Raw genomic sequence first — 25,134 nt, forward strand, 5'->3', positions numbered from 1 at the left:
CTGTGCCTGAGCACTAAGGTACGGTCTGTGCTGGCCAGGGGCTGACTGCTTCTCAGAGCAGCGCAGGGCTGGGGAGAGCCTGAGCTTGGGTTCAAATTCTGTTTTTCCTTTGTCATAACCAGGTGGGTTCTTGCAGATCCCTCTCCTCCTCTGGGTGGCCCAGGGGCAGTTCTGATTGGCCCATGACTTCTGCTCCTTCACAATTCCATTATTAGCAGCTGCCATTTGGTCCCACAGAAGATTCAAAGTTCTTTAGTTCTTGCTCTCCATAAGCCAATCTAACCTTTGCCCAACCCTGGGGTGGGCACTAAGGCTATCGATCTGTTTTACAGGTGAGGAAGTTTCTAATTTTCCCCTGGTGCTTGAAGGGTTCCAAATCATCTTACAGACACATCTGAACCTCAGGTAGCACAGGGATTATTTCCACCCTCCAGGGCAGAGGGGCCACAGACTTGTCTAGGTCACTTAGCTCTTCTCTGGTCCAAGTCAACTGAAAGAAGCCTGAAGGCATGAGGACCAGGCTGGGTGGGGCTCCTCCACTGAGGAAGGAGGATGCTGGGGGTCTGCTTTCATGGCACCACTGGCTGGACTCAGCCTCTGGGAATGCTCACTGTCTCTGTCAGAGATTTCAGGAGAATCAAAATAAAGAGCCAGGGCCAGCAGGGAGGGCAGTTACTACTGACTAAAGAGACTCAGATTCTTGAGAAATCAGGCGGGAGCAAGGGCATCTGTGGGCACTTGGGGCCCTTGAGTGAGCAGCCCCAGTTCAGAGCTTCAAGTCCTCAGTCTGAACCCAGAAGAGCCCAAGGGGGAAGGAGCCGGCCATTCCCGGGACAGACCCACAGCACCCACACAGTTCCCGGGTCAGCCTGCTTGGCACAGTGGCTGCGCCAAGCAAGGACTTCAGTGCACCCCCACCCCTCCCAGAAGTCACAGTGGGCCCTCTGCTCTATTTGGCTGCATTTCCTGATGGACAATGGACACTCTCAAATGAAGGACAAGCTCAAGGAGATAAATAGCTCTTTATTCATTCAGAACCTTGGGTCCAGAGGTGGGCCAGGACTGTCTCTGTTTCCACCAAGGTCGTCAGACCTCCGCTGGAGGGCCGGTGTTCAGGCCGCACCATGGAGGTACATTGCTAAAAACTTCTTGAAAGTCGCAGGCTGATAATCTATAATCCCAGCAGGTTCCTGCAGAGAATACAGAGTCACTTTTCTGCTTGCCCATTTAAGGGATGGAATGAAAATAAGGGTCAGTTTCCTGGGGTCTTCAATGCTGGCCCTGGACTCACCCTCACCCCCAAGGGGGAGGCAGAGAAGCATGGTCAGCTCAGACACTGCCATGTGCTTCCTCAGTTTCCTTGTCTGAAAAGGAGGAGCCTGGCTTGGCTGAGCTTCCTCTGCGGCGCCCCTTCGTGGTTCTACCAACCTGGGCATTTTTCCACCTGAGATGAGACTCAGTCTGCTTTCTTCTCCCTCTCCCTCAGCTCCCCATCAGGGCACCCAACCAGGATCCTCAGAGTGCTGCACTGGATTCAAATCCTCCCTCTGCCCTGGCCCTGCTGTCACCTTCCTAGCTCTCTCCCAGGCCGCCCCAGGCCTTCATCTTTAGGATGGGGGCTGGATAGGGGGACCTCTGAGCTCCCTCTCAGGTCTATCAGGTGACTTGGGAAGAGGCAATGCTGGCTTCAGGAAGGGTGGGGCACCCATAGCCTCAGCATTTACCCTCCCAGATGAACTCAAGGAGAACAAACTGGGTTTCACACTTACCACAACGACTCTCTTTTTGATAACTGGAAGACATCGAAAATGCTGGTAGAGAAGTTGGTCAGAATCCATCCAGACGAGGTTCTTGATGCCATCATTGGACGCCAGGTCCGTCGTGTTCAGCTGGAACACCATGAACTGGAAGACGCGGCCATCGGTGCCCACACTCTGAACCACTATCGGCCGCTCCAACACCCGAGCCTCTTCCTGAGGGCAGATGGACAAGTAGAACCTTGGGCAGCATGGGGAGGCCCCACCACTTGACCGAGGGCAGCTCTCAAGGCAGCTGCAGAGGAGCGGGGGGGGGGGGGGTGGCCTTGATCTGGTTCTGATTGGGCCCAGTTCCAGCTATGCCTGGCCGATGCTCTCAGTCTCCTTCCCTGCAGGTCAGCACATCTGCTCTCCTGCTCGACCCCACCCATTGCTCTGGTCTAGACTACAGGGAAGCCGGGGGCAGAGCTGACCCCCTGAGCTCCTCCCGGGAGCTGACACATCTGTCTTCACAATCCCCTGGAGCACCAGGCAAAGGACTGGGGCCTGAGGGCAATCAGCCCAGTAAAGGCTCCACTTGAGCTGGCAATGTGTCCAAGAGCATCCATCCCAGCTGGAGGCCCAAGGTACCCAGAAAGGGCCACTTCTCCAGCCTTGGGGTCTTCAGAGAGCAGGTGTAAGTGAACAGCACCCATTCCAGGGCTGCAGCCGAGCTTAATCCTACAATCAGTCTAGGAAATCTGCTTTTCTGATGGTTTACCCCAACCCCCAGATTTGGGGACAAAGTTTTGGGTCAAGTATTCCCTGCTCATAGGGGAGAGTGACAAGGCCAAGGATCCAGCCAACAAGCTAAAGGGTACCAGAGACCCTCCCATTCAGCCCCTCAGCCTCTCCAAGAGTTCAGGCCAAGGGTATTTAGGAGAGACCCTCCCACACTGCCCTGGCTCTGAGGACCTCAGAGCTCCCTCAATCACTGCTTAACGCCACATCCCTGAGAGTGGTTTGTACCCAAAGGGACAGAGAGGGGTCTTTTTTCACCCCATCTCAGTTGCCCTGCCACCCAAGCCCTGTTCTCATCAGGCCTCCAGAAATGCTGCCAGGAGGACGCGCACATGCAGAGACAGACACACCCCCTTCACAGGACCAAGTAAGAAGACAGGACGGGAGAGTACGTACCCCATACAGAGTCCGGGCCTGAGCCAGAGCATTGCCAAAAGCGAACATGATCATCTTGGCTCGGAGTTGCTCTGGTCGAAATCGAGCCCGGCGACTGATGGCCGACTCAGCGAAGTACACAGTGTGCGGATGGGGGTAAGGGTAGCTTTCGTGGAAACCTGGAACATGGAAGTTGTGGAAGGCTGGTGTGGGTGACCTTGGCATTGAGCCTAGTAGGCCCCAGGACCGAGGCTGGGCAGGTCAGGGAGCAGCAGGTGCCCCTCCCCCACTCACAGTCTCACTCCACCAACTCTTGGGTGGCCGTGATCAGTCTTATGATCAGCTGAGTGTTTCTACAGACAGCTGGAGATGAGGGAAGAGGAAGAGATGAGGAAAATGAAGGGAGGAGACAGTCACTTGGGGGGGGGGCAGCCTCTAGAGAGACACCTCTAGTTCTGCAATTCCCCACCGGGGAGGAGAGATGCTCCAGGTCACAAGGAGGCTCATTGGACACAGAAGGACAATGACAAAAGCCAAAAGAGCAGGGGAAGTCGTCTGAGAAGAAGAATCCCTGGGACCTGGAACCGCAAACAGTCCATGGCTGCTTCTTTCTTCTTGACAAGGAATAGGAATGGGAAAATTCTAGTGGGGGTCCAGGATTTCAGAGCAGAAGGTACAGTGGAGCCACTGGCCTGGTTTGTACCAGTCTGGGTCAGCCATCTCCTCTCCAAGCCCAGCCCCCCCCTTCACCCCCCAGGCTCAGGAGGCAGGACTCCTGAGGTGACAAGCTGCCAGCTCTGTTGCCAGCTCCATACCCCCCAAGGCTTCACTGGTATGATTCTGGCCTATCTACATGTCTCAGCCTCCTAAAGTTTCTAGGGAGAGATGCATAACAGTAGGAAAGAAGAGCTTCCCCTTTCCCCCTCTCCACCCATTCCATCTGGCCTCAATTGTCTCTGCATGTAAACAAATGATGGCCCTCCTCAGTTCTACCGACCTGTGTCTTCTTTCACATCATAAATGTCACATTCCTGCAGATTAATGGTTGGAGCAATGGGGTAGAAGGTCTCAAGGACATGATTCTCAGTAGCCTGGACCTCTTCCTGGGAAGCAATTGGCAGCAAAGGATCCTTGGCACTCAACCGAATCCCATTAAGACCACGGATCTGAAGGAAAATGGATTCTGTAAGGAGAGAAATGGGCAAACATAGCAACCTCACTGTACAAGCACTTCCTGCATTTCTGAGGTCCCGCTAAATACAAAGGACAGGGCCTGAAGTTAGGGGAGACCCAAAGACATGGCACATCCACAGAGAACTGTAACCCCAATGTCCAGGCTAAGTGCATTTGCTGACTCTGCCTCTGTCCTGAAGATGGCATAGGAGGTTAGGAGTGAGCAAGACCTAGATTCCAATCCTACATCTGACACACTGGCTGGGTGACCCTAGGGAAATCTCACCACCTGAGCCTGCTCCTTCATTGGAAAACCATGAGGGAGAAAGGGATGAAACTCTCTTTGAAGTCTTTTCCTGCTCTAAATCCTCTCTCCTTGGATGAACTTTCACCCTCATCTCTGATTCCTCCTGAACAAGGGATTCTGATGCCTGGGGTCACCCTCCCAGCTGCCCTCCTATGGGTGTCCTACAGCTTGTCAGTCACTCCCAAAACATGGCAGCCAGAACAGAGCCCAGTGTCAGCCTAACCAGGGGAGGAGAGCACAGGCCCTTCAGCCACCACCCTCCTGCCATCCGGGCTCCTCTTTGGAAAATACTTCAGACACTGCTTTGACTGGCCTGGAGGGCACCAGGCCTTTGTCCTTTTGAGGTGAATCTGATGGGTGGAAAAAGCCGAAAGTTACTTGGAGCCAAGTAAATGCTGAATCTTAATAAACTGGGAAACATAGTTGCTGTGCAGATGCAGAAAACCTCAGCACTCTGAGCAGAGACTGATGGTCCCGTGGGGCTCTTAAATAGGCTTTGCTGGAAACTTCCAAAGAGGAGTGGCCTAAGCAGTAGCAGCCATGCTGGGAAAAGCCAGGCACTGCCCAAGGAGGTGGCCTGGAAGGGCAGAAGACTCATAGGGGCAGAGTCTAGGAGGCTTTTAGAAAACCAGCCTGGCAACTTCACATCTTGTAAAATGGTTTTATTTTCTTGCGGGTCACTTGACCACTTTGTGACTCAGTTTCCTCATCTGTAAAAGGCAAGGGCAGGAAGAAAAGATACCTAAGTGACTGCCTATTTCTTGACTCTAGGAGCAGGGAAGACACTTAACTGTCCCTGGACCTTCGGGGCCTCCCCACAGACCACACCAGTGTGGTTTCTAATTCAATCCTTCACACGTCCCTTGTCTGAGACTACAGGGAATGGAGGAGTTTAATTAGAAGCAACATTTGATGTTTGCGATTATATACTTCTCTTCTTAATGAGGTTCTAATTGATTGAGGGCGCCAAGCCTTCTGTCACTCCACTCTCCTCTGAAAAGGCTCCTTGCAGCAGAGGCTGCTGGGGAGCTCTGGTCAAGTGGCTTTACTCTACCAGGAAGTTGGTATCATCCATGGGACCTGGCTGTCTCTGTTCAAACCCTCCAAGTGCCCCTGCCTAACAGGGATGAGGTAGGGAGGAAAGACTGGGCTGATGAATGAATGAATGAAGGCACCTGATGAACATGCAATTAGGAACTCCTGGGCATCAAGGCCTGGGGTTCAGTGCTTAGGGACACAAATACTAAGCAAAGTCCTCCAGGAGCTTAGCTTCTAATAGAGGGGGATGTTCCACCAGGGAGCACCTGAGAGGGCACAGCTAACCCAGTGAAAGTCCCACAGAGAGGGAGCAGAAGAGCTAGTGTTGGACTCTGGTGCCCTGCCTCCTGGATCCCCCCCAACCCACATAACCCGTGGAAACAACAAGTCTTATTGACCCACTAAACAGAGAGACAAGTTGAAGGGGGCACCCTGGCAGCACTGACCTCGATGCCATGAAGTCGACAGCATGTAGTCCCTGGCTTGGATCCTCCTGGTCAGAGTGGGGTACTGGGGAATCTTGGTTTTACACAGCTGTATTAGATTGTCCACAATGACAGGGCTTCGGGGGAGAAACAACAGATACATGGGTGAATGAAGCCAACAATTTAATTCTTCTTAAGAAGTGAATGCTGGGCAATGTGCTTCCCCAGGCTTACCAGTATGTCTCTCTCTTGGGGATGTCGTCAGTGGAATGCCACAGGCGGGCATGACAGATGGCATTCTGGACCTGCTCATCTTGGTTCTCAAGATGATTCTCGGCCAGGCTGAGGACCCTCTCCGGGAGACCTTCTATTAACTTGGACTTGGTGAGCCAGAGGGCTTGCTTTACACCTTGGGGGGGGGGGGGGGGGGAAGGAATTCAGCAAATAAGACCATTAGGATGGGAGCGGCACTAATGACAGGGGATATTCCACCCATCCTGCCTCTAAATTCTACAGGTACTTATGGGTCTCCCTGGGTGGGGACGGAAGGGAGGCAGGATCCAGAAATGGCCCACATTCAGCTCTCCTGGACCTTGTAGTAGGGGTGGGAGAATGGGGGAGTCATGGGTCCAAGCCCTTGGCCAGGCGCTCCCCACACACTGCTCCAAGTGCCAGTACTTGGCGGGCAGAGCTTGGACAGTCGCTTTTGACAGCAGACCATTTGTTAAAGTGAGAAAGCTGCCACAAGCTCATTCAGACTCAGGGACAAGTTATGAATTAAACATTGAGAGCAGGGCTGAAAGAGCGTCTTAGATGCTTCAGAAGGACCATTATCAGAGGATGGGGCATGTCTCTGGGTGGCACGGAACACTGGTGGAGGGCATCAAAGTCAGAAAGCTGCTCCTTCCTCTCGAGTCAGAAGGAAGGCTTCATAGCTTAAAAACAAAAGTTCTGAAATCAAACTGAACAGTTCGGCAGTAGGTGGGAAGGTGAGTGACTCTGGGAGGGTCTTTCTTACTTTCTTGGGCCTGGTCCCTCATGGAGAAAACAAAGGTAATTCTCATGGTGGACACCTTCCTATACTGTTGAGACCAACTAGGAGTATCTAAGTGCTATAAAATTCAAATTGTCACCTTTCTAATGGTTCATAGACTGGGAGTTGGGAGAACTGAGTCACTGTCTTGGTTTGGCCACTAGCTTCCAGGCTTGGAAAGGATTTGCAAGCACTGCTCACAGGTAGGGAGGTCTGGAGAGGTCAGGTAGGTTCTATGGACCAAGAGCTCATGGAGTCCACCTCCCTCATATTACAGGTGACAAACAGAGGCTTCCCCAAAGTCACACGGAGCAGCATTCAGGCACCAGGCCTGTCACCACAAGCCCAGCAACTCTTTCCACTCCAGTCCAGGACCCATCTATCTTGTTGATTGTTCACCCTGTCATAAAGTTAAGTCACTGGCTGGCTGGTTTAGATAGAAGCAAAGTAACCAAGGGTTAGGTTACATTGTGGGGAAGTTTCCAGAATTAGATTTGCTTTCCTCCCCACTGAGAGAGGTATTATAGCGCAGTAGAAAAATGGGTTGAATTTAGAGTCAAAAAGACCTGGATTCAAGTCCAGCCACTAACACATGGGTGACCACGGCAAAGTCACTCACCCTTTTGAGCAAGCAGCAGATGAAGTTATGGGAGTTTCACATAACTCAATTACTAATAAGTTGGTACTCACTCTCCACCCCCGCCCCGTCATGCCATCACATCAAAGGTTCTCCAAGGTGGAAGAGGTTCTAAAAGTCACAGGAGCACAGAGTGGGAAGAGCCCTTAAGGTTATTTTACAGAAGAAACTGAGGGCCAGAGAGAGGCGATTTGTCTGGGTCACTCAAGGGAGTAAGTAGCCAGGCTGCCGTTGAACTCCCCTCAGGCCTCAGAGTGCAAAACTTCCACCGACTGCAGTCCCATCTCTCCTATCTATGTCCTGAAGGAGGGGATTTCCTTTACAATGTCCCTAAGGGGGTATTTGAGCCCCTAGAAATGCCAGCTAATGCACAGTGGTCACCATCAGTGAGAGGGAGTTTCCTTTCCTGGCGGAACACCTGGGATTCAGTCAAGCCTTCATCCTATGCCTACTATATGCTGGGGGGTAGAAAGAAAGGTGAAGCCCCAGGCTTGGGAAGCATTTTCCTCTCTGGAGTTCTCTGTGGATTCAAGGTCTGCTCCCTGGAACCAAGGAGAAAGGTGAACTTTCCCTCTGCATGAACAGAAGATCCCAGTCCTCTTCTCTAACATTTCCCCAACTACATGGAACTTTGTTTTTTTTAGCTTTTTGCAAGGCAATGGGGTGACTTGCCCAAGGCCACACAGCTAAGTTATTATTAAGTGTCTGAGAGGGGATTTGAACTCAGGTCCTCCTGACTCCAGAGCTGGTCCTCTATCCACTGCGCCACCTAGCCGCCCCTACAAGGAACTTTTCAACAATCTTTTTTTTTTACATAACTCTCTTCTCTAGACCAAACAGTGGCTGCTTCCCCTGTTTCTTTCCCTCTTCAGTTCGCCCCCAGGGAGGTACTCTCTCTTGCCTCTCCTATTGATTTCTGGGAAGGACAAAGAAACCACTCCAGGGAGCAGAGATTGCCCCAAAGAGCATCTTGGGAACCAGGGAACCCAGTCTCAATTCCAAATTTTTTGTTTTAAGTATCTGCCCTGTACAAAGAATGTAATGCTGGGTGGGAATAGAAAGACAAAATGAACATCCGGCTATATCAGAAGGTTGATATACTTTCATGCAAATGAAGTCGGCCTAAAATAAGTCTTAAGAATCAGGGACATCAGTGTCAATGGCAGCTGAAAACAGACTGATAGGCTAGAACAATATGGTTATGTTTAAAAACCAAAGGCAAGGTTTTTTGGTCCACCCAGAAGACTGATCCTATTCTCATGAGTATGTCTAGAGAGAGGCCAAAGGTGCTGTCACCACGCTAGAAGAAATGAAAGATTCTACCTTAATAAATGCCTTGGAATGATTCTTGAATCAGATTTCTTGCAATCAGAGTATCACATAGAGAAAAGATAATAATCAACACCAAAAAGAAAACAAGTATGGCTGTAACCAGAAGATATGCAAGCAATCAAAGTCCATGCTGACTGACTGGAAGAGATATTGCCCTGTGACCCTGGACAAGTCCTTCCCTGCCCCCCCCCAAAATTCTCTGTAAAAGAGGTGGGGCAAGTGGGAATCTCAAGGGTCCCCAAGGCTCCCATCTCACCAGCCGCTGCCTGCTCACATGAATGTAACAAGCCCCTGAGCACTGGGTGTCTCAGTCTGGCTCTGGGAGATCAGCAGAAAACCTCTGACCATTCTTATTTTTCCAGGGGAAGAAACTCAGATTGGGAGCAGGGTTTGTGAGGGAGCCAGACTAGTCTGGACCACAGTGGAGAGACTCTAGGACACAGGGCTTTCAGATTCTCAGAATGTCCAAGTGAAAGAGATCTTAGAGATGACCAGTCCAGGCCCTTCCCAGGGTAGAGGAGGTTTAAAAAGGAGAAAGTGCTTCAAGTCATGCAGTGAGCTAATGACAGCACCCACGGTTAGATTCATTCAAAACATGCATTAAGCACCTACTAGGAGCACAGGAATAGGGTAAGAGTTTATGAGCTTCGGCCTTAAGTCCTTCATTTCCCAAAGGAGAAAACTGAAGCCCAGAGACGTTAATCCTAGTATAAGGTAAATACAATGGAAAGGATAACTGACTTCTGGAGTCCCAAGACCTTTCATATGTGAGGAGTCCTTCCCTCTCCAGGGCAGTTTTCTTATCAAGAAAATGAAATATCTCCTTGTGGACCCATCAAAACCCTCCAGTACATGCCTCCTTATTTGACATTGACTGGAATGGTGATTTCTTTTAGAACATCACAGAATAACTTCCGGGGAAGCAGCTCAGCACCTAGTCTGAGAGAGCTGACAGAGACAAGTAAAGGATGTGCCCAAAGTTACGTGTGGCAGAGATGGGACATTAAACCCAGGTCAGCGGGGTCTCAGCCTGGAAATAATCCCTCACACTTGTAAGACACCTGTTGTCCCTGGTATTCCAGAGTTGTATGGCATTTAAGACCTTCTCTGGTCCAGCCCTGCACATTTCCAAGATGAGAGAGCACAGATGAGGAGGGGGCCCTCCAAGCACAGCAAGCAGTCACACTGGCTGGAGGACAACAGGCCTGGCACTGGACTTTGATGGGTTAGAAGAATCGAACAGCCGAGTTTTCAGAGTTGAGGCAGCTTTGTGGGGGACAAAAAAAGGGGACATGAGGGGGAAGCAAACAAGGAGGCTGTTGCAATGGCTCAAGAAAAGGGGATGAGGCTCACAAGGGGAGCTTGGAGAAAGACCAAGCTCACAAGCACTCAGGCAGAGCTGCCAGGCCTTGTCAACTGAAAAAGAAAGGATGCTTTCCAGGCTACAAACTGCCCACTGTCATCCCCAAGGCTTCATGCCTTTCACATTCACTCCTCTTTCTATCATCCTACTTACACCATTTGAGTTTTCTTATCTGTCGTCAATCAACCAGCCTTTACTAAGCATCTCCGATGAGAAGGCCCTGGGCTAAGCCCAAGGGATACAGAGAAAGATAAAAACTGCCCTTGTGCCCAAGGGGCTCCCAGGTTGGAGGCAAACTGTATACAAACACGATACAGACAGGATCAACGGGTCAGTGTCAGAGAAAGAAAACTAAGAAGATGAAGTGCTGGGAAAGGCTTCTCACAAAAGGTGGGATTCTAGCTAAGAAATGAAAGCAGCCAGGGACGCCTGGAGGCAGAGATGAAGAGGGAGAGCCTGCTGGGCACGGGGGACACTGAGACAGAGGGTCTTGTGTCAGCCCTGGTACTGGCACAAAGGGTATATGGGGGGTAGGAGAAGACTGGAGGGGGAGAAGGTTATGGAGGGCTCTAAACTCCAGGAGATTCTATATTGGATCCTGGAGGTAAGAAGGAGCCACTGGAGTTTACTGAGTAAGGGGTGGGGGAGTGACAGTCAGACCTGCATTTAAGGAAGACCACTTTGACAATTGAGGGGAGGAAGGATTGAGGCCGGCTGATGCCCCAGAAGTCACTGCAGCAAGGCAGGCACGAGATGAGGGAGCCTGCACCCAGAAGGGGATGGATTGGGGTGGGGGGAGAGTTGCTGAGAAAGCTGGGGCGTTTGAGACTGGGTGGCTCCCCTGAGAGAGAATTTGGGGAGGAGGAGAAGGGGAGACAAATTCAGTCCTGGCATGTTGGACACCGGGTCTGAGACGTCTAATATTAGGTAGAACGGGAAAGCTGTGCTAAATGCTTCTCAGTCTCTCACTGGAGCTCCTGGGACTCCTCATTTTACAGGTGAATTTTTTTTTACTTTTGTAGGTTTTTTTGCAAGGCAGTGGGGTTAAGCGGCTTGCCCAAGGCCACACAGCTAGGTCATTATGAAGCGTCTGAGGCCGGATTGGAACCCAGGTTCTCCTGACTCCAGGCGCCCCCTGGCCGCCTCCACAGGTGGAAGTTTTGGCAGAGGGTCCATGGGAGCGCCCCGGGCGCCACGTGTGCACCTGAGTCCCGCGTCCCGGAGGTCAAGGGCGGCCTTGAGAGCGGCCGCTCTGGCTGTTTCCCCCCTTGCGGCGTGAGGGTCGCGGAGCGGCAGAGTGGGCAAGCCCCGGCCCGGCCTGAGGTTCGGGACCCCCTCCCCCTCCCCCTCCCCCCGGGGCTCCTCTCCCCCCGGGGCTCCCCTCCCCCCGGGGCCCCTCTCCCCCGCCCCCTCCCCCCGGGGCTCCCCTCCCCCGGCCCCCTCCCCCCGGGGCCCCCTCCCCCGGCCCCCTCCCCCCGCCCCCCCCCCCGGCCGCTCCTCTCCCCCCCGCCCCCTCCCCCCGGGGCCCCTCTCCCCCCGGCCCCCTCCCCCCGCCCCCTCCCCGCCCCCTCCCCGCCCCCCCCCGGCCGCTCACCCTCCAGCAGGCGGCAGCGCTGGTGCATCACCAGGCAGGGCGGGTGGCGCCGCCGTGGGTGGGCATCGCGCGGGACGGGCCGCGGGTCTTCCCAGCCACGCTTCCAGGGCGGGAAGAGGGGCCTGCTCATGCCGGCGGCCCACGTCACGGGCTCCAGGCCCGGGATCTCGTAGGCGAGGTCCGGCGGCGGCTTGGGCTTGCCATGGAGCGCACACCCCACTCATAGGCGCCACGCCGGACCCCCCTGGGCCGCAGCCCGGCCCCAGCGCCCGCACCGCGGGCCCGCGCAGGGCCGCCGCCATGCCGCCGCCGCAGAGGCCGCCGGGAAGCGGGCGGGGCCGGCCCGGGCCAATCGTGGGCCCCAGCGCCGGCCCCGCCCCCGGGGGCGGAGCCTGCCGCGCCGCGGCGCAGGTGAGTGGGGCCCGGGCCGGGGGGGGCGGGGCGTGTTCGGGTCCGGCTCCAGGGGGTCCTCGGAGGGGGCGCCCCAAGACCCCGGGCCGGAGGCTGCGGCCGGGCGGTGGCTGGGGGCGCCTCTCGTGGGCCGTGCAGGAGAACCCCACGGACCTGGGCCCGTTGGACCCAGAACAGGGGAAGGCTGACTGTGAAACTGCCTCCAGCGGAGGGCCCCGGGGACCTGCGCCCCGAGCTCCGTGGCGGCCCCGGGGACCCTCTGAGCGCCCCCCGCGCCGGAGGTGTAGCCCAGGGCTAGACCAAGCCGCCCGGCGGACCTCGGGCTTCCCTAGTGCCAGCTCCCCCCCCATTCCCCTCCTCCCCTCCTCCGTTCCCCTCGTCCCCCCCCATTCCCCTCCTCCCCCCCTCCGTTCCCCTCGTCCCCCCTCCGTTCCCCTGGTCCCCCCCCCTCCGTCCCCCCTGGTCCCCCCATTCCCCCCCTCATTCCCCCCTCCATTCCCCTGGTCCCCCCCCCTCCCCACGTCCCCCCTCCGTTCCCCTCGCCCCCCATTCCCCTCCTCCCCCCCCATTCCCCTCGTCCCCCCCCTCCTGGTCCCCCCCCCATTCCCCTCGTCCCCCCCTCCATTCCCCCTCCCCCCCCCATTCCCCCCTCCTCCCCCCATTCCCCTCCTCCCCCCTCCATTCCCCTCGTCCCCCCTCCATTCCCCTCGTCCCCCCTCCATTCCCCTAGTCCCGCCTCTTAGGACCCAGTATTCCCTCGAGGCTCGGGGCCACTTCTGCCTTCTCCGGGAAGGCCTCCTTGATCACCCCCAGCCCCCGGACAGAGCATTTCCTCCCTTCTCTGACATCCCCAGAAACCCTTCAGTAGATTTCTCCTTGTTCTCCATCCCCTCTACCTTTCTGTGCAATCCCAGGTACCTTTCCAACCAATTTCTTGGGGTGCCTAGATGGTACAGTGGATGGAGCACCAGCCCTGGAGCTAGGAGGACCTGAGTTCAAATGCAGCCTCAGACACTTCATAATGACCTAGCTGTGTGGCCTTGGGCAAGTCACTTAACCCCATTGTCTTGCAAAAAAAAAAAAATCTAACCCCCCCCAACCAACTTCTCCCTGAGTCCTCCCAGAGAAGGTGAGCCCTCTGAGGCCAAGGTCTAAGTCAGCACTCATGTGAGAGGTCATTAGCTTAAGCCAACGAAGGAGGCAGGACTAGATAACCGGAACATACAGACTTACTGTATGGCCCTGCTACCGTGTTGCTCTAATGAGTTAGATACACATGAGCAGCCAGAGACTGACACAATGTTCCTATGATGTGGCAGAGCCTGAGACAAGGTTTCCTCAATGGACTCATGGGAAGAACCCAAAGAGCCCAGGCTGGTCGAAGGGGCAAACTGGGGATCAACTCTGGGTCCGGGAGGAGGGCTGCTTGGAGGAGCATTTTCTAAGCTCCTACTGTACCCTAGGCAGGTGCCAAAAGCTGACATACAACATGGCCCCTGTCCTCAAGGAGCTTCCGTTCTCCCAGAGGAGACATCAGGAAATGATTAAGTGTAAATGGCATAAATATGAGGTGCTTTTGTTTTGGGGGACGGTACCAATAACTGATCACAACAGTCTTCACACAAAAGATGGGCCTTGAACTAAAATGAAGCAGTTAAGATGTGGAGCTGAGGAGAGAGGACATTCCAGGCCTTCTACAAAGGCTCAGAGGCTGGAGATGGAGTGCCTAAGGGACCATTTGGCTCTTTCCTAGTGTCTGTAAAGGGACGTCATGGATGATGTCATTATCATTGCTGAATAAAGGAGTTTCTATTTGATTCCAGGGTAGCTATGTGGATCAATGGACAGAGCACTGGGTCTGGAGCAAGGAAGACCTGAGTTTGAAGCCAGCCTCAGACTCTTACTACCTTGTGTGACCTAAACCTAGTCATTTCACCTTGTGTGCCTCAGTTTCTTCATCTGTAAACTAAGCTGGAGAAGGAAATGGCAAACCATTCCAATGTCTTTGCCAAGAAACCCCCAGATGGGGTCATAGAAAGGCAGATTTGACTGAAAATGATGGAACAACAATCAGGCCCTGGATGTAATAGGAGTCACAGGGATTTATTGTTCAGGAATTAGATAAGGCTATTACACCCCTTTGGCAGCTCTGTGGAGTGTGTGGAGTGGATGTGTTGGAATAGGCAGAGACTTGAGACGGGGAGACTAAGTAGGAGACTATTGGGATAGCCTAGCTGAACTGGGAGACCGGTTTTGGGAGTAGAGAGAAGAGAATGAATGTGAGAGATAAATAGCTCAGACTTGGCCAGGGACTGGACAGTGGAGGCAGCAAATCCGGGTTCCTGCTCGACCTCAGGGAAGGCAACATCTTCAAAGGCAAATGAGGACAGAGTGTTCAGGTGGATGGGATGGTTGACTGTGTCAAAGCACCTGAGGCAAAAGGTCATGAAATTGGGGGTTGGAATTTCTCAATATTGCAATGAAATCTGCCTCCCTGTGACTGTTTGTCTCCATTCTGCCCATCAGTGCCTCACAACATGCAGCTGCCCAAAGAGCCCTCCTCCTTTCCCTCCCCCTCGTCCCCTTTGAGACCCACCAGAATTGTCTTCCAGCTATTCCCAATCTCTTTGACCATCTCCTATTCTGGGTGACTTGGGCTGGGGAGAAGTCCGCTTCCCCCTTCCCTCAGCTCAGGATCCCAAAGAGGCTAGGAGAGGGAGAGGGAAGGAGCCTTGGCTCCTATCCTGAGAATACGCTCCATGGAGAAATAACTCGTCAAGCAGATTTGGAGTCAGAAAGACCCGGGCTTTCTTCCTGGCCCTTGCTCTTGTGTACAGGGACCTCTTGGGTAGATTACTGCTCCTCTCTCCCCCAGCCTCACTGTCTGCCTCCTGGATGAGAAAAGGAATACCCGCACATCCCACCTCATGAAGGAAGTCATGGAGGTAAAAAGGTTATAATGTAAATGTGATAGAGTTGCACCCCAAGTGTTTCAAGTTGGGGCTAGCACAGACTGTATCCCCAAGCAGTGCTCAACAAAGAGATGAAAAATCAAACCTAAAGGCTACCAAGCCTCCCAAAGAGGATTTTACTGGTTGTACTGATAGGGATGATTCTAGGTCAATACCTCTCAAGAGAAATGGACTCCCAGAGTCTGCCTGTCTCTCCTCCTTGCCCCCTCCTACCCTGGCTAGGATGCTGGTGAGGCAGGCAGGGCCTTGTCCCTGCAGACAGGGGCCAACCTTTAGAGAAACACTTTGGAAATCAGGGAAATGTTGATGAACCAGCTTCCTCTACATGTTTGCAGCCTCTGAAGACTTTCTCTCATTCCTTCTTAGAGCATCTTCTATCATATATCTCTCTTCTAAAGAAATCTGGAATCCACGAAGTCTATTAGAAAGGTGCACAGTATGGAGCTCAATATTCTTTGACAATCAGAAGATACATTTTTCCCCATTCATAGCACAAAGCACTAGGCTGCCCCTCCCCTTTCCTACTTGGGAGGGAGCCAATTTATATTTATCTTTTATGTAGTTGGGGTCTATACACACAGCTGCATTTATATCAGTCATTTCCTAATTGAATGCACCCCAACTCTCCTTCATAACAAAGAAGAAATTAAGTAAAATTGAACACCAGAGCAACCTCAGTCAGTTTATACATTATTCTGCACTCCCTACTTAGAGGAGGGAAGTATGTCTGGTTAATTGTTCCCCAGGAGAAGGATTGACCTCTGCATTTTTAAAAACATTTATTTGTTTTTCCAGCTACATGCAATGGTAGTGTTTATCAATCATTTTTTTTGGCAAGGTTTTGAGTTTTATGTTTTTCTCCCTCCCTCCTGTCCTCCCCTTGATAGAAAGCAATCTAATATATGCTTTACATTTATAACCACACTAAACATAGATCCATATTGATCATGTTGTGAGAGAAGAATCAAATCCAAACAGAAGGAAAAAAAACATTAGAGATGAAAAATGACATAATACAGGACAACTTTTAAAAATTTAAGATAATAAGCTTTGGTCTTCATTTTAGGTCTACAGCTCCTTCTGGATACGGGTGGAATTTTCCATCACAAATCTTTTTAAATTGATTATTGTGGTAGTGAGATGAACAAATCCATCATAGTTTATCATCACCCATGTTATTGTTAGTGTGTATAATATATTTCTGGTTCTGCTCATTTCACTCTGTATCAATTCAGACAAGTCCTTCCAGGTGACCGCTGTATTTAACTTCAGTTTAATATAAAAACTTTAAAAAAAAATGAGAGGCAATATTGCTCCATCATTAAAGAGCTAGTCTCCGAGCCAAGAAGACCCAGTTTCAAATTCCAAGTTTGACCAACTGACTGTCTTAGTTACCCAGTCATTTAAATTCTGTTTTCCTCATCTGTAAAATGAGAGAATTAGACTTGAAGGCCTCTCACTTCCGTTCCAGTGCTAAATCTGACTGATCTGAATTCTGGGTAGTTCTGTTTTCTTCCTTCTTACCTTCCTTCCTTCTATCCTTTCTTTCTCTGTTTTTTCTCTCTCTCTTTTCTCTTTCTTTCTTTCCTTTGTTCTTTCTTTCTTTCTTTCTTTCTTTCTTTCTTTCTTTCTTTCTTTTCTTTCTTCTTCCCTTCCTTCCTTTCTCTCTCCCTTCCTTCCTTCCTTCCTTCCTTCCTTCCTTCCTCCCTCCCTTCCTTCCTCCCTCCCTTCCCTTCCTTCCTCAGTCCCTCCTTCCCTTCCTCCCTCCCTCCCTTTCTCCCTCCCTTCCTCCCTCCCTTCCTTCCCTTCCTTCCTCCCTCCCTCCCTCCCTTCCTTCCTTCTTCCCTCCTTCCCTTCCTTCCATTCCTCCCTCCCTCCCTTCCTTCCTCTCTCCCTCCCTTCCTTCCTTCCTCCCTTCCTTCCTCTCTCTCTTCCTTCCTTCCTTTACTTCCTCCCTCCCTTCCTCCCTTCCTTCCTTCCTTTCTCCATAAGTGTCTGAAGATGAGTTTTCCTGGTTGCAAGCCAAGTGTTTTATCTACTGAACCACTGAGCCACCCTGCTGCTTCATATAAAGAAAACACTTGCTAAAGACCTGTCTGATAATGGACTAGGCTGATTCATAACACCCAGGAAGTGTTCATGTAGAGGCTAGACAGCCTTTCCTTGGGACTCTTTTAAAAGGATTCCTGAATTGATGGGAGATGGTATTTAATAATCATAGTTCTGAAGCTGGAAGGAATCACAGAGGACATCAAGTCCAGCCCCTTCATTTTACAAAGAAAGAAACTGAGACCCCAAAAAGTAAAGAAAAGGGTTTCCCTAAGGGACTAAAGATAAGAGAGAATTTGAATCCAGTTCCTCTGATTCTGGAATTAGTATTCTTTCCATTCACTATGGAATGACTTATGCCTTAGAGATGCTCCAGTCCTTCCCATTCCTAACACCATCCCGCCTCCCCAGATGCTACATCTTTGTATTAATCCAGTACCCAATGAGGTTCTATATTTCTGGCTTTTGGGATTTCTTTCCAGCCTCCAAGAGCTGCTAGCATAGGAGAAAGACAGGGCTAAAGGGACTATCTCTAAGCACTAATTTATTCTTTATCCTGGTAAATTGAGGGTGTAAGAGACCATAATTAAGTCTATAAAATTAGGGACATCTCGGAGAAAGTAGTCTGGAATTGTTCACCAACATTTAAATGACCAAAACAAGATGGTGCCCTTTTGGAAATGTGTGAGGTAAGCTTGGAACAACTAAAAGGACCTCATGAGGTGACCCAGCCAAGGAATGGAAATGGCTGAAAAAATGAATGACTCAGGAGTAGCTGAGAATCAGAGAACCTCTCAGTCTAGAGGAGGCCTCAAAATATTTAGTCCTATTTTTATTTGGGCAAGAACCCTTCCACATCCCCAGTAAGAGAACATCCAATCTTGGCTAAAATACCTTCATTGATGGGAAATTCACTACCTACCCAAGTCAACCCTTGACTCACACACGTCTGTGGTGTGTATTTTGCATGTACATATGAACACATAAACACATACATGTGTGTTAGCAGTTCTAATAGGAAAAGTTTCCCTTAATATGGAACCTATATCTGCAACTCCTCCTGGCGCCTGGGGCCACCCATTTTTATAAGACCACTTTATTTTTGATCTGGACCTTTGATTACATTCATTTAAGGAACTCCAATGGGTAAATAGAGATCAATTATTGTTCTGCGATGTCCCAAGAATTCTTGGGAGCCATGTCTGAAATGTAGAGTGACTTTCCCAGGTCATACAACCCTACTATGCACCAGGGCAGGATTTGAACCCATCACTCTGATTCTGATGCCTGGATACTCTCCACTTGGTCATATTATCTTTTAGATAGCTTTGAGTGATATATACAAGACCCTAACCTCCTCATCTGTAAAATGGGAGTAATTGTGTTTATTCTCCCTACCTCTAAGAGTTGTGAGGAGAGCAGGCACTTTTTAATCTAAAAGGGTCAGAAAAGTGGGGGGTCACTATTAATATTTCTCAGATATGAAACTCAAAGGACTGAAAAGTCAAGATTAAGGGGAGAAAATCAGGGCCAAAGAGCTTTTAGAGGCAGGACTAAGAGGAAGGAGATGAACGTATTGCCACTGAGTCTGTATTAATGGAATTTATCAAGTTTTGGGAGGAGTGTTCCCATATTCCCCTTTTGCTCTGCTTGGAAGGAGCCCCTTCTTCTGATTTTTGATTTGCATTCAGGGTATTAATGGCAAGCCTGGCTTTGCAGGTGCAATGATTAGACATGTGTTTCTTCTACATAAATGGTGACCATTATATGTAAATACTCGAATCCAGATTAATCCCAAACTTACTTCCCCATTAAGGAAGCTTAAAATATTTAATAAATTATGCCTCAGTCCACTTAACTCGTCCCTCACTGGGCCCTCTCAGTCCTGGAGTCAAGTCTAGTTGCTCCTAGCTGCCTTTCACTCCTTATAGCATCTCTTGGGTCATCCATTTGTCCATCCATTCATCTATCCATCTATCTGTTCATCCATCCATCCATCCATCCATCCATCTGTATCCATCGTGGAATCTTAGATCTAGAGTGGGGAGTGGTCTGAAGTCCCCTCATTTTAGAGATGAGAAGCAAAAGTTTGGGTCCCAGGCTGTAAAATGAATGGATTGACATAGATGGTTCCCCAAGGTTGCCTCTATTTCACAATCCTCCTCTCAGAAGTCATCAACAAATATTTAGTAAGCAGTCTAGCCAGGGCTTCCTATATGGCTGGTGCCTAATACATGTTTGTTCAGTTGAATTGGATAGGACACTTTGATTGGGGTCCTGGAGGAGAGTTTGCTGACCTGCTCCACTTATTCTAAATCAGACAGTTTTCCTAACACCCCTCTCTCTCCTTTTCCCCTCTTGCCCACAACTTTCTGCTGATGAAGATGATGGAGGAAGAGGAGGAAGATGATGAGAAAGCCTGGTTACAGCTCCGACCCACTGAACCTTTGCCTGCTCAATGCTGTGGCAGTGGCTGCAAACCCTGTGTATTTGATATCTATTACCAAGAACTCGCGTGGTGGGAAAAAGCCCGGGCCAAGAAAGACAAAAGTCTCCTGTGGAGAAAGAAGGAAGAGGTAGGAACTTCCTGATAACTATTTTCCAGGACAATCTGCTCTGTCTGGACTGGGACAAGAGATTTGGGCCATAGGCCCCTCATCTGTCAAATGAATGGAATGATATAGGTGGTTCCCTAAAGTCGCCTCTAACTCTGGGTTCTAGGAGCCACAGGCCGCCCCCCCCCCCGCCATCCTTCCAGGCTGAGTTTTGGTACAGTTCTTCCTGAAACCTTTTCCTGGCTCTTCCAGACCCCAGTGAACTCTCTCCTCTCAATTGTAATGATGGAAACACCCATTTCTCATATATCCAGAAGCAGCCGAGCTGAAATTTAAGCCAGATTCCTGATGTAGTTAGAAAGTTTAGCTTTTAAAGTTTAGTAATAATTCTAACGATGACCTGAGCGCATGAGAGGAGTCACTCAATTTCCTAATACTTGTTGCTTTAGGCTTATGGTAAAGAGGCCATTCATGACTAGGTTTTTAATTCCCTGTATATGATGACTTCCTCATCTTTCATTTCCAAGTCCCTTCACCTTGGGGAGTGTGTGGGGTAGATCAGTGGGTAGGGATATAGCAACTCTTAAGAAAATGAAAATATTTGTAGACTTGGAATCATATCACCTGGGTTTGGATTCCAACTCTGTTGCTTACTGTCTGTGAGAACCTAGGTAAGTCACTTCCCTTCCATGAGACAGAAGTGAATTTGCCAACATTTTAGGGTTTCACCCAGCCTTCCCAGATGCCATAATGGTCTCAAGGCGCTTGGAGTCCCTGCTTTGTATCACCCTGCCTTGGAAGCACTTTTGCATGTATTATTACTCTGAACCAAACTATAAGCAGGTGGAGGCCAGGGTCCATAGCTTTACTGATACTTCTCCCCTCCCCCTTCAGCAGCTCCTTGTCTTCTTTCTTCTAATTATCTTGTATTTATTTAATGGATTTATATATTTTGTATCTACTAAAGTGACTCAACAAATATTTATTTCTTGTGGTCCCCTCTCCTCAAAGAGCTTAGATTCTTTTTTCTTATTGATATTTTATTTTTCCTATTACATGTTATGACAATTTTCCAACATTCATACACATGTATATTTATAAGTTACATCATTTTCTTCCACTCTTCCTTCCTAGCCCCCTTCTCTCATCAGTGAATAGTCTGATGAACATTGGACATACACATTTGTTTTTAACATGTTTATATAGTATTCATTTTCTGTATGAGGAATTAGGACTAAGGGAAAAGAAAGAAAAGTATGGGATAGGGAGGAAAAATGTAAGAGAATTTTTAAAATTTGAACATAGTTAGGGGGTAGCTAGGTGGTGCAGTGGATAGAGCACTGGCCCTGGAGTCGGGACTTGAGTTTAAATCCAACCTCAGATACTCAGTAATTACCTAGCTGTGTGACCTTGTGCAAGTCACTTAATCCTATTGCCTTGCAAAAAACAAAACAAAACAAGAAACAAAATTTTAAAATTAAACATAATGTTCATTGGGATTCTGTAGTTTTTTGTTTTGTTTTGTGTTTTTCTTCTTCTGGATGTAGATAGCAATGTCCATAAGAGATCTCCCAGGGTTGTCCTAAAAGAGCTTACATTCTAATAGGGGAGAGGGCAGGAACAAAAATTGGGAGATGGAAGGCAACTTTTGAGGGGAAACTTTGAATAGGAAGGACCCTAGGAAAGGCCTTCTGCAGAATGTAATGTTTGGGTTAAGCCCCAAAGGAAATCAGAAATTCTAAGAAATTCCCCTCCCGGAAGGGAAGTGACTTACCTGGATCCACATAGACAGTATACATGAGAAGGAACAACATGGCAGGCATGGGGAGCAGCACTTGCAAAGGTAGGGAGGTGGGAGATGGCCCATTATTCCTGGAGAATAGCAAACAGTTAAAAAGGCAGGATGTCTAAGAAGAGCAAAAAGATTTGAGGAAGTGAAGTTGTGAAGTGCTTTAAATGGCAAAGTGCTGTAGATGTTTGGTTCTGGGGGTGATAGGGAGCTACTAGAGTTTATAAAGTAGGAGAAGGGGCAAGGTTGTCTTGGGCCTCAGCAAAATTATTTTGGCAGCTAAGCGGAGGATGAATGGAGAAGGGGGAGACCAGAGGGAAGAATATTGCAACAATCCAGAGGAGAGCTGGTGAGTTGACTGTGGGAACAAAAAGAAGGGGCCATCAATGGAGCCATTGTAGAGAAAGAACTATGAGCTTTGATAGGTGCTTGGATAGGTGGACTGGGGGAAAAGGAGAAGGTGCATTTGATTTTGAGGTTACAAATCTTGGTATTTGGAAGATCACTATTATTTTAGAGAGAGGAAATTGGGAAAAGGAAAGGATGGGGGGGGAGGGGGAAAGGGACTTGCTCAGAGTCCTACAGCTAGCAAGTGTAGCAGGTGTCTGAGACCAAATTTGAACTCGATCATCCTGACTCTAGGTCCAGGATTCTATCCACTGCACCACCTTGCAGATTGGGAAATGGTGCCAGGATTGCCAGACTGCAGTAAGGGGCCATTTGAGAGCACCCCGTATAATTTATGGGGCACCCAGTTGGCCCAGTTTCATTACCTTCTCCAGTTCTGCTCAGCAGCATAATGGGAATGTTGGGGTGTTTGGGGTGTTTGGGGTGTTGGCAAACAGGAGGTGATCAAAAAACAACAGACCATAGGAACCAGGGATGGGAGAAGAAAGGATAGGATGGAATTGAATGGTTCACCAAGGGGCTGAAATTGCAGAGGGAGACATAAAAATGTCAGCTATCACTCAGTATTAAACATGTTGCACGTGTGTATTTGTGGACACACACATGTGCACGTGCATGTATAAATATAATACAGGCATGTACGTGCTAGAAAACACATTGTGGAAATACACACATGCCCATACCATGCTCATGCATGTAGATACAGTGATGTGTAGAAATAAGTATAGTGCACACACACGTCTGTGGTTTGCGTGCATGTTGGTTCGTGTGGTACGCATGTGACAATTCTGTAAGTTGTAGACACACACATGTGTGCATAGCTACAAACATGCTTGTGTTTCTATGTAATGTATTGCTGCTCTCTTGCATGTGCCCACTTGGATGTAGTCACAAGCCATACATGTATGTGTGTATTCATACACACATGCACGCATCGTCTCCTTCGATACAACCTTAACTCCACGAGGGGGGAACCTGACACATTGAATCTCCCTAGTCCTGGCACCAACACAGGGCCCAGCATACAGCAGGCACTTAATTATTGTTTGTTCTCCCACTCATGGAAGGCCCTTTGCCCATTGCAGCACCCTCTCTCGGAGCTCAGCCTGGACACCTTTCAGGATTTCCGCATTAGCGCAGTGGAGCAGTTGACAAATGACACCTGCCGAGTCCGCTTCATGCTGCCCGGGAGCGGACGACTGGGGCTGGGCCCTGGTCAGCATCTCATCTTACGGTAGGAAGCCTGCTCTCCCTCACCAAGGCTGCTGCAAGCCCCCAAGCTGGGACCTGGCCAAGACAGAACCCTCATTCCCTTGTGTGTCTGGCCTCCCTGATCCCCCACTGAAAGATCTAGGCTTCCTGAGTCAGCGCCGCTTCCTAGCATCGCCTATCGCTTCTCATTAATCTGGGAGAGAGGGGAGAGTTTAGGGAATGGTTGAAAACCCAAAAAGCAGACAGGAGAGAGGAAAAACTGACCCGTGTAAGAGATATTTATATATCAATCTCCAACCCATCCATCACCTCATTTGAGCCTCACAACACACTTGAAAAATAGATTTCCATTTTTACAGATAAGGAAACTGAGGCAAACAGAGGTTAAATGACTTTCCTAGGGTCATAAGCTAATAAAGTGTCTGATGTAGATTTGAACTCAGATCTTTCAGACTCCAAGACCACTGGGTCATCTAGTTATAAAATGGAGATAGGGGACAGACTAGATGGTCTCTGAGGTATCCTGTGAGTTAGAATTTAAGTCCTGTCTTCTGATTTCTAATTTAAGTGAAATCAAGTCAACAAACATTTTTTAAGCTCCTGCTGTATACCAAACACTCCATTCATTCCAGGACAACCAGAGTAGTAACAAGGGCTGGATGGTGATTTTGTTTCTTTGCCACCCCCTAAATAAAGGACTTTTCTTCCCTTGTCTTCTCCGTTGTTTCCTCTCCTATAAAGTATGGATGAGCCACAAACATCCCCCAGTGAAGTATAGAGAGCTGGGGAGATGTTTGAGGTCTGCGGCCCCATTTATCAGTCTCTGCCTTTCTCTTTCCTAGGGGGACCGTCGATGGCTTGGAAATTCAGAGAGCCTATACACCGATTAGCCCCAGGAACTCTGAGGGGTATTTTGAAGTTTTAATTAAGGTAAGTTTAATTGCCTGGCAGTGCCTCTCCTAGACCTCACTTCATTTGTTCCCTGCCTGGTGAGCTGGTGAGGGGCAGCTGAGTCTGCTGCTGAGGGTCACATGGCTTCCTGTGGCCATGAGGGCATGGATCCCATCTGGCTCAGGGGGAGAGTGGGGCCCTCCTTCCCCGAGGAAGCTCCTGGTCCCTGGCAAAGGGCTCCAAGCAAACCGCTTTTACAGCAGGCAGGATCAAAGCGGAGGCCGTAAAGATGTCAGATCTCAACTCATTCCTCTGATCGGGCTGGAGGAGATAGCCTGGGTGGCCGGGGCTGAGGCTGCACTTGGAGGATCTGAGACTGAAAGGGATCTACGCCGAGCCCTCATTTTACAGAGAGGAAACTGAGGCTTGGGGAAGTTCAATGATGAGCATCAGAAGCAGGATCATCATTTAGAGCTGAGAGAATCCTCACAGGCCATCCGGTCCTACCCTCTACTCTATTTCAACCTTCATCTGTAGTCCAGAAAGGTTAAGCCATCTGTCTAAGGTCACATAGCTAATAAGAGTCAGAGCCGGATCATAAGATTCCAACCTGGAAAGCCATCTAGTCTTATCCCACCCCCACTTTTTACAAATGAAGAAACTGAGACCTGGAGAGGATAAGTGACTTAGGTTCATAGGCTAGCCCCTGGAAGTCTAGTACAACCCTCTCATCTTATAGAGATGGAAAGTGAGACCCAGAAAGGATCAATGAATTGTCCAGTGTCATATCACTTCCAACAAGGCTAGGATTTGAACCCAGATCCCCCTGACTCCAAAGTCAGGGCTCTTTCCATTGAGAGCTTGTGTGTACCTAGTTATGTTGTCTCCTTTGTTAGAATGAAAGATCCTGGAGGGCAGGAATTCTTTGCTTTTTTTCATACTCATGGGGCATAGTTTGGTCCTTGGAACATAGGAAGTGTTTAATAAATGCTTGCTGATTCTGATCCATGTCTCAAGGGCAACCCTAGAACAC

At 49.8% G+C, this 25,134-nt stretch overlaps 2 protein-coding genes across 2 annotated transcripts in view; one reads left to right on the forward strand and one right to left on the reverse strand.

Moving 5' to 3' along the window:
- Nucleotides 1-977: 977 nt before the first annotated feature.
- MRPL37 (mitochondrial ribosomal protein L37) lies at nt 978-14,860 on the reverse strand. The gene is given in 10 exon segments (XM_074220844.1): nt 978-1,190; nt 1,770-1,973; nt 2,934-3,091; nt 3,910-4,095; nt 5,877-5,992; nt 6,090-6,264; nt 11,815-12,015; nt 12,018-12,484; nt 14,527-14,655; nt 14,760-14,860. Coding segments are annotated over 10 exon segments (1,815 nt in total). The 3' UTR covers nt 978-1,112.
- The window catches only part of CYB5RL (cytochrome b5 reductase like), a 35,002-nt gene continuing 22,025 nt past the window's right edge, over nt 12,158-25,134 (forward strand). Inside the window, exons 1-4 of the mRNA XM_074221365.1 lie at nt 12,158-12,225; nt 19,631-19,822; nt 23,084-23,232; nt 24,053-24,140. Of these exons, the coding sequence (XP_074077466.1) occupies nt 19,631-19,822; nt 23,084-23,232; nt 24,053-24,140 (429 nt within the window). The 5' untranslated portion in view covers nt 12,158-12,225. The remainder of the gene's footprint in view (nt 12,226-19,630; nt 19,823-23,083; nt 23,233-24,052; nt 24,141-25,134) is intronic.

This window comes from Macrotis lagotis, chromosome 2 (genome assembly GCF_037893015.1).
Source record: "Macrotis lagotis isolate mMagLag1 chromosome 2, bilby.v1.9.chrom.fasta, whole genome shotgun sequence".
Taxonomy (NCBI): domain Eukaryota; kingdom Metazoa; phylum Chordata; class Mammalia; order Peramelemorphia; family Peramelidae; genus Macrotis; species Macrotis lagotis.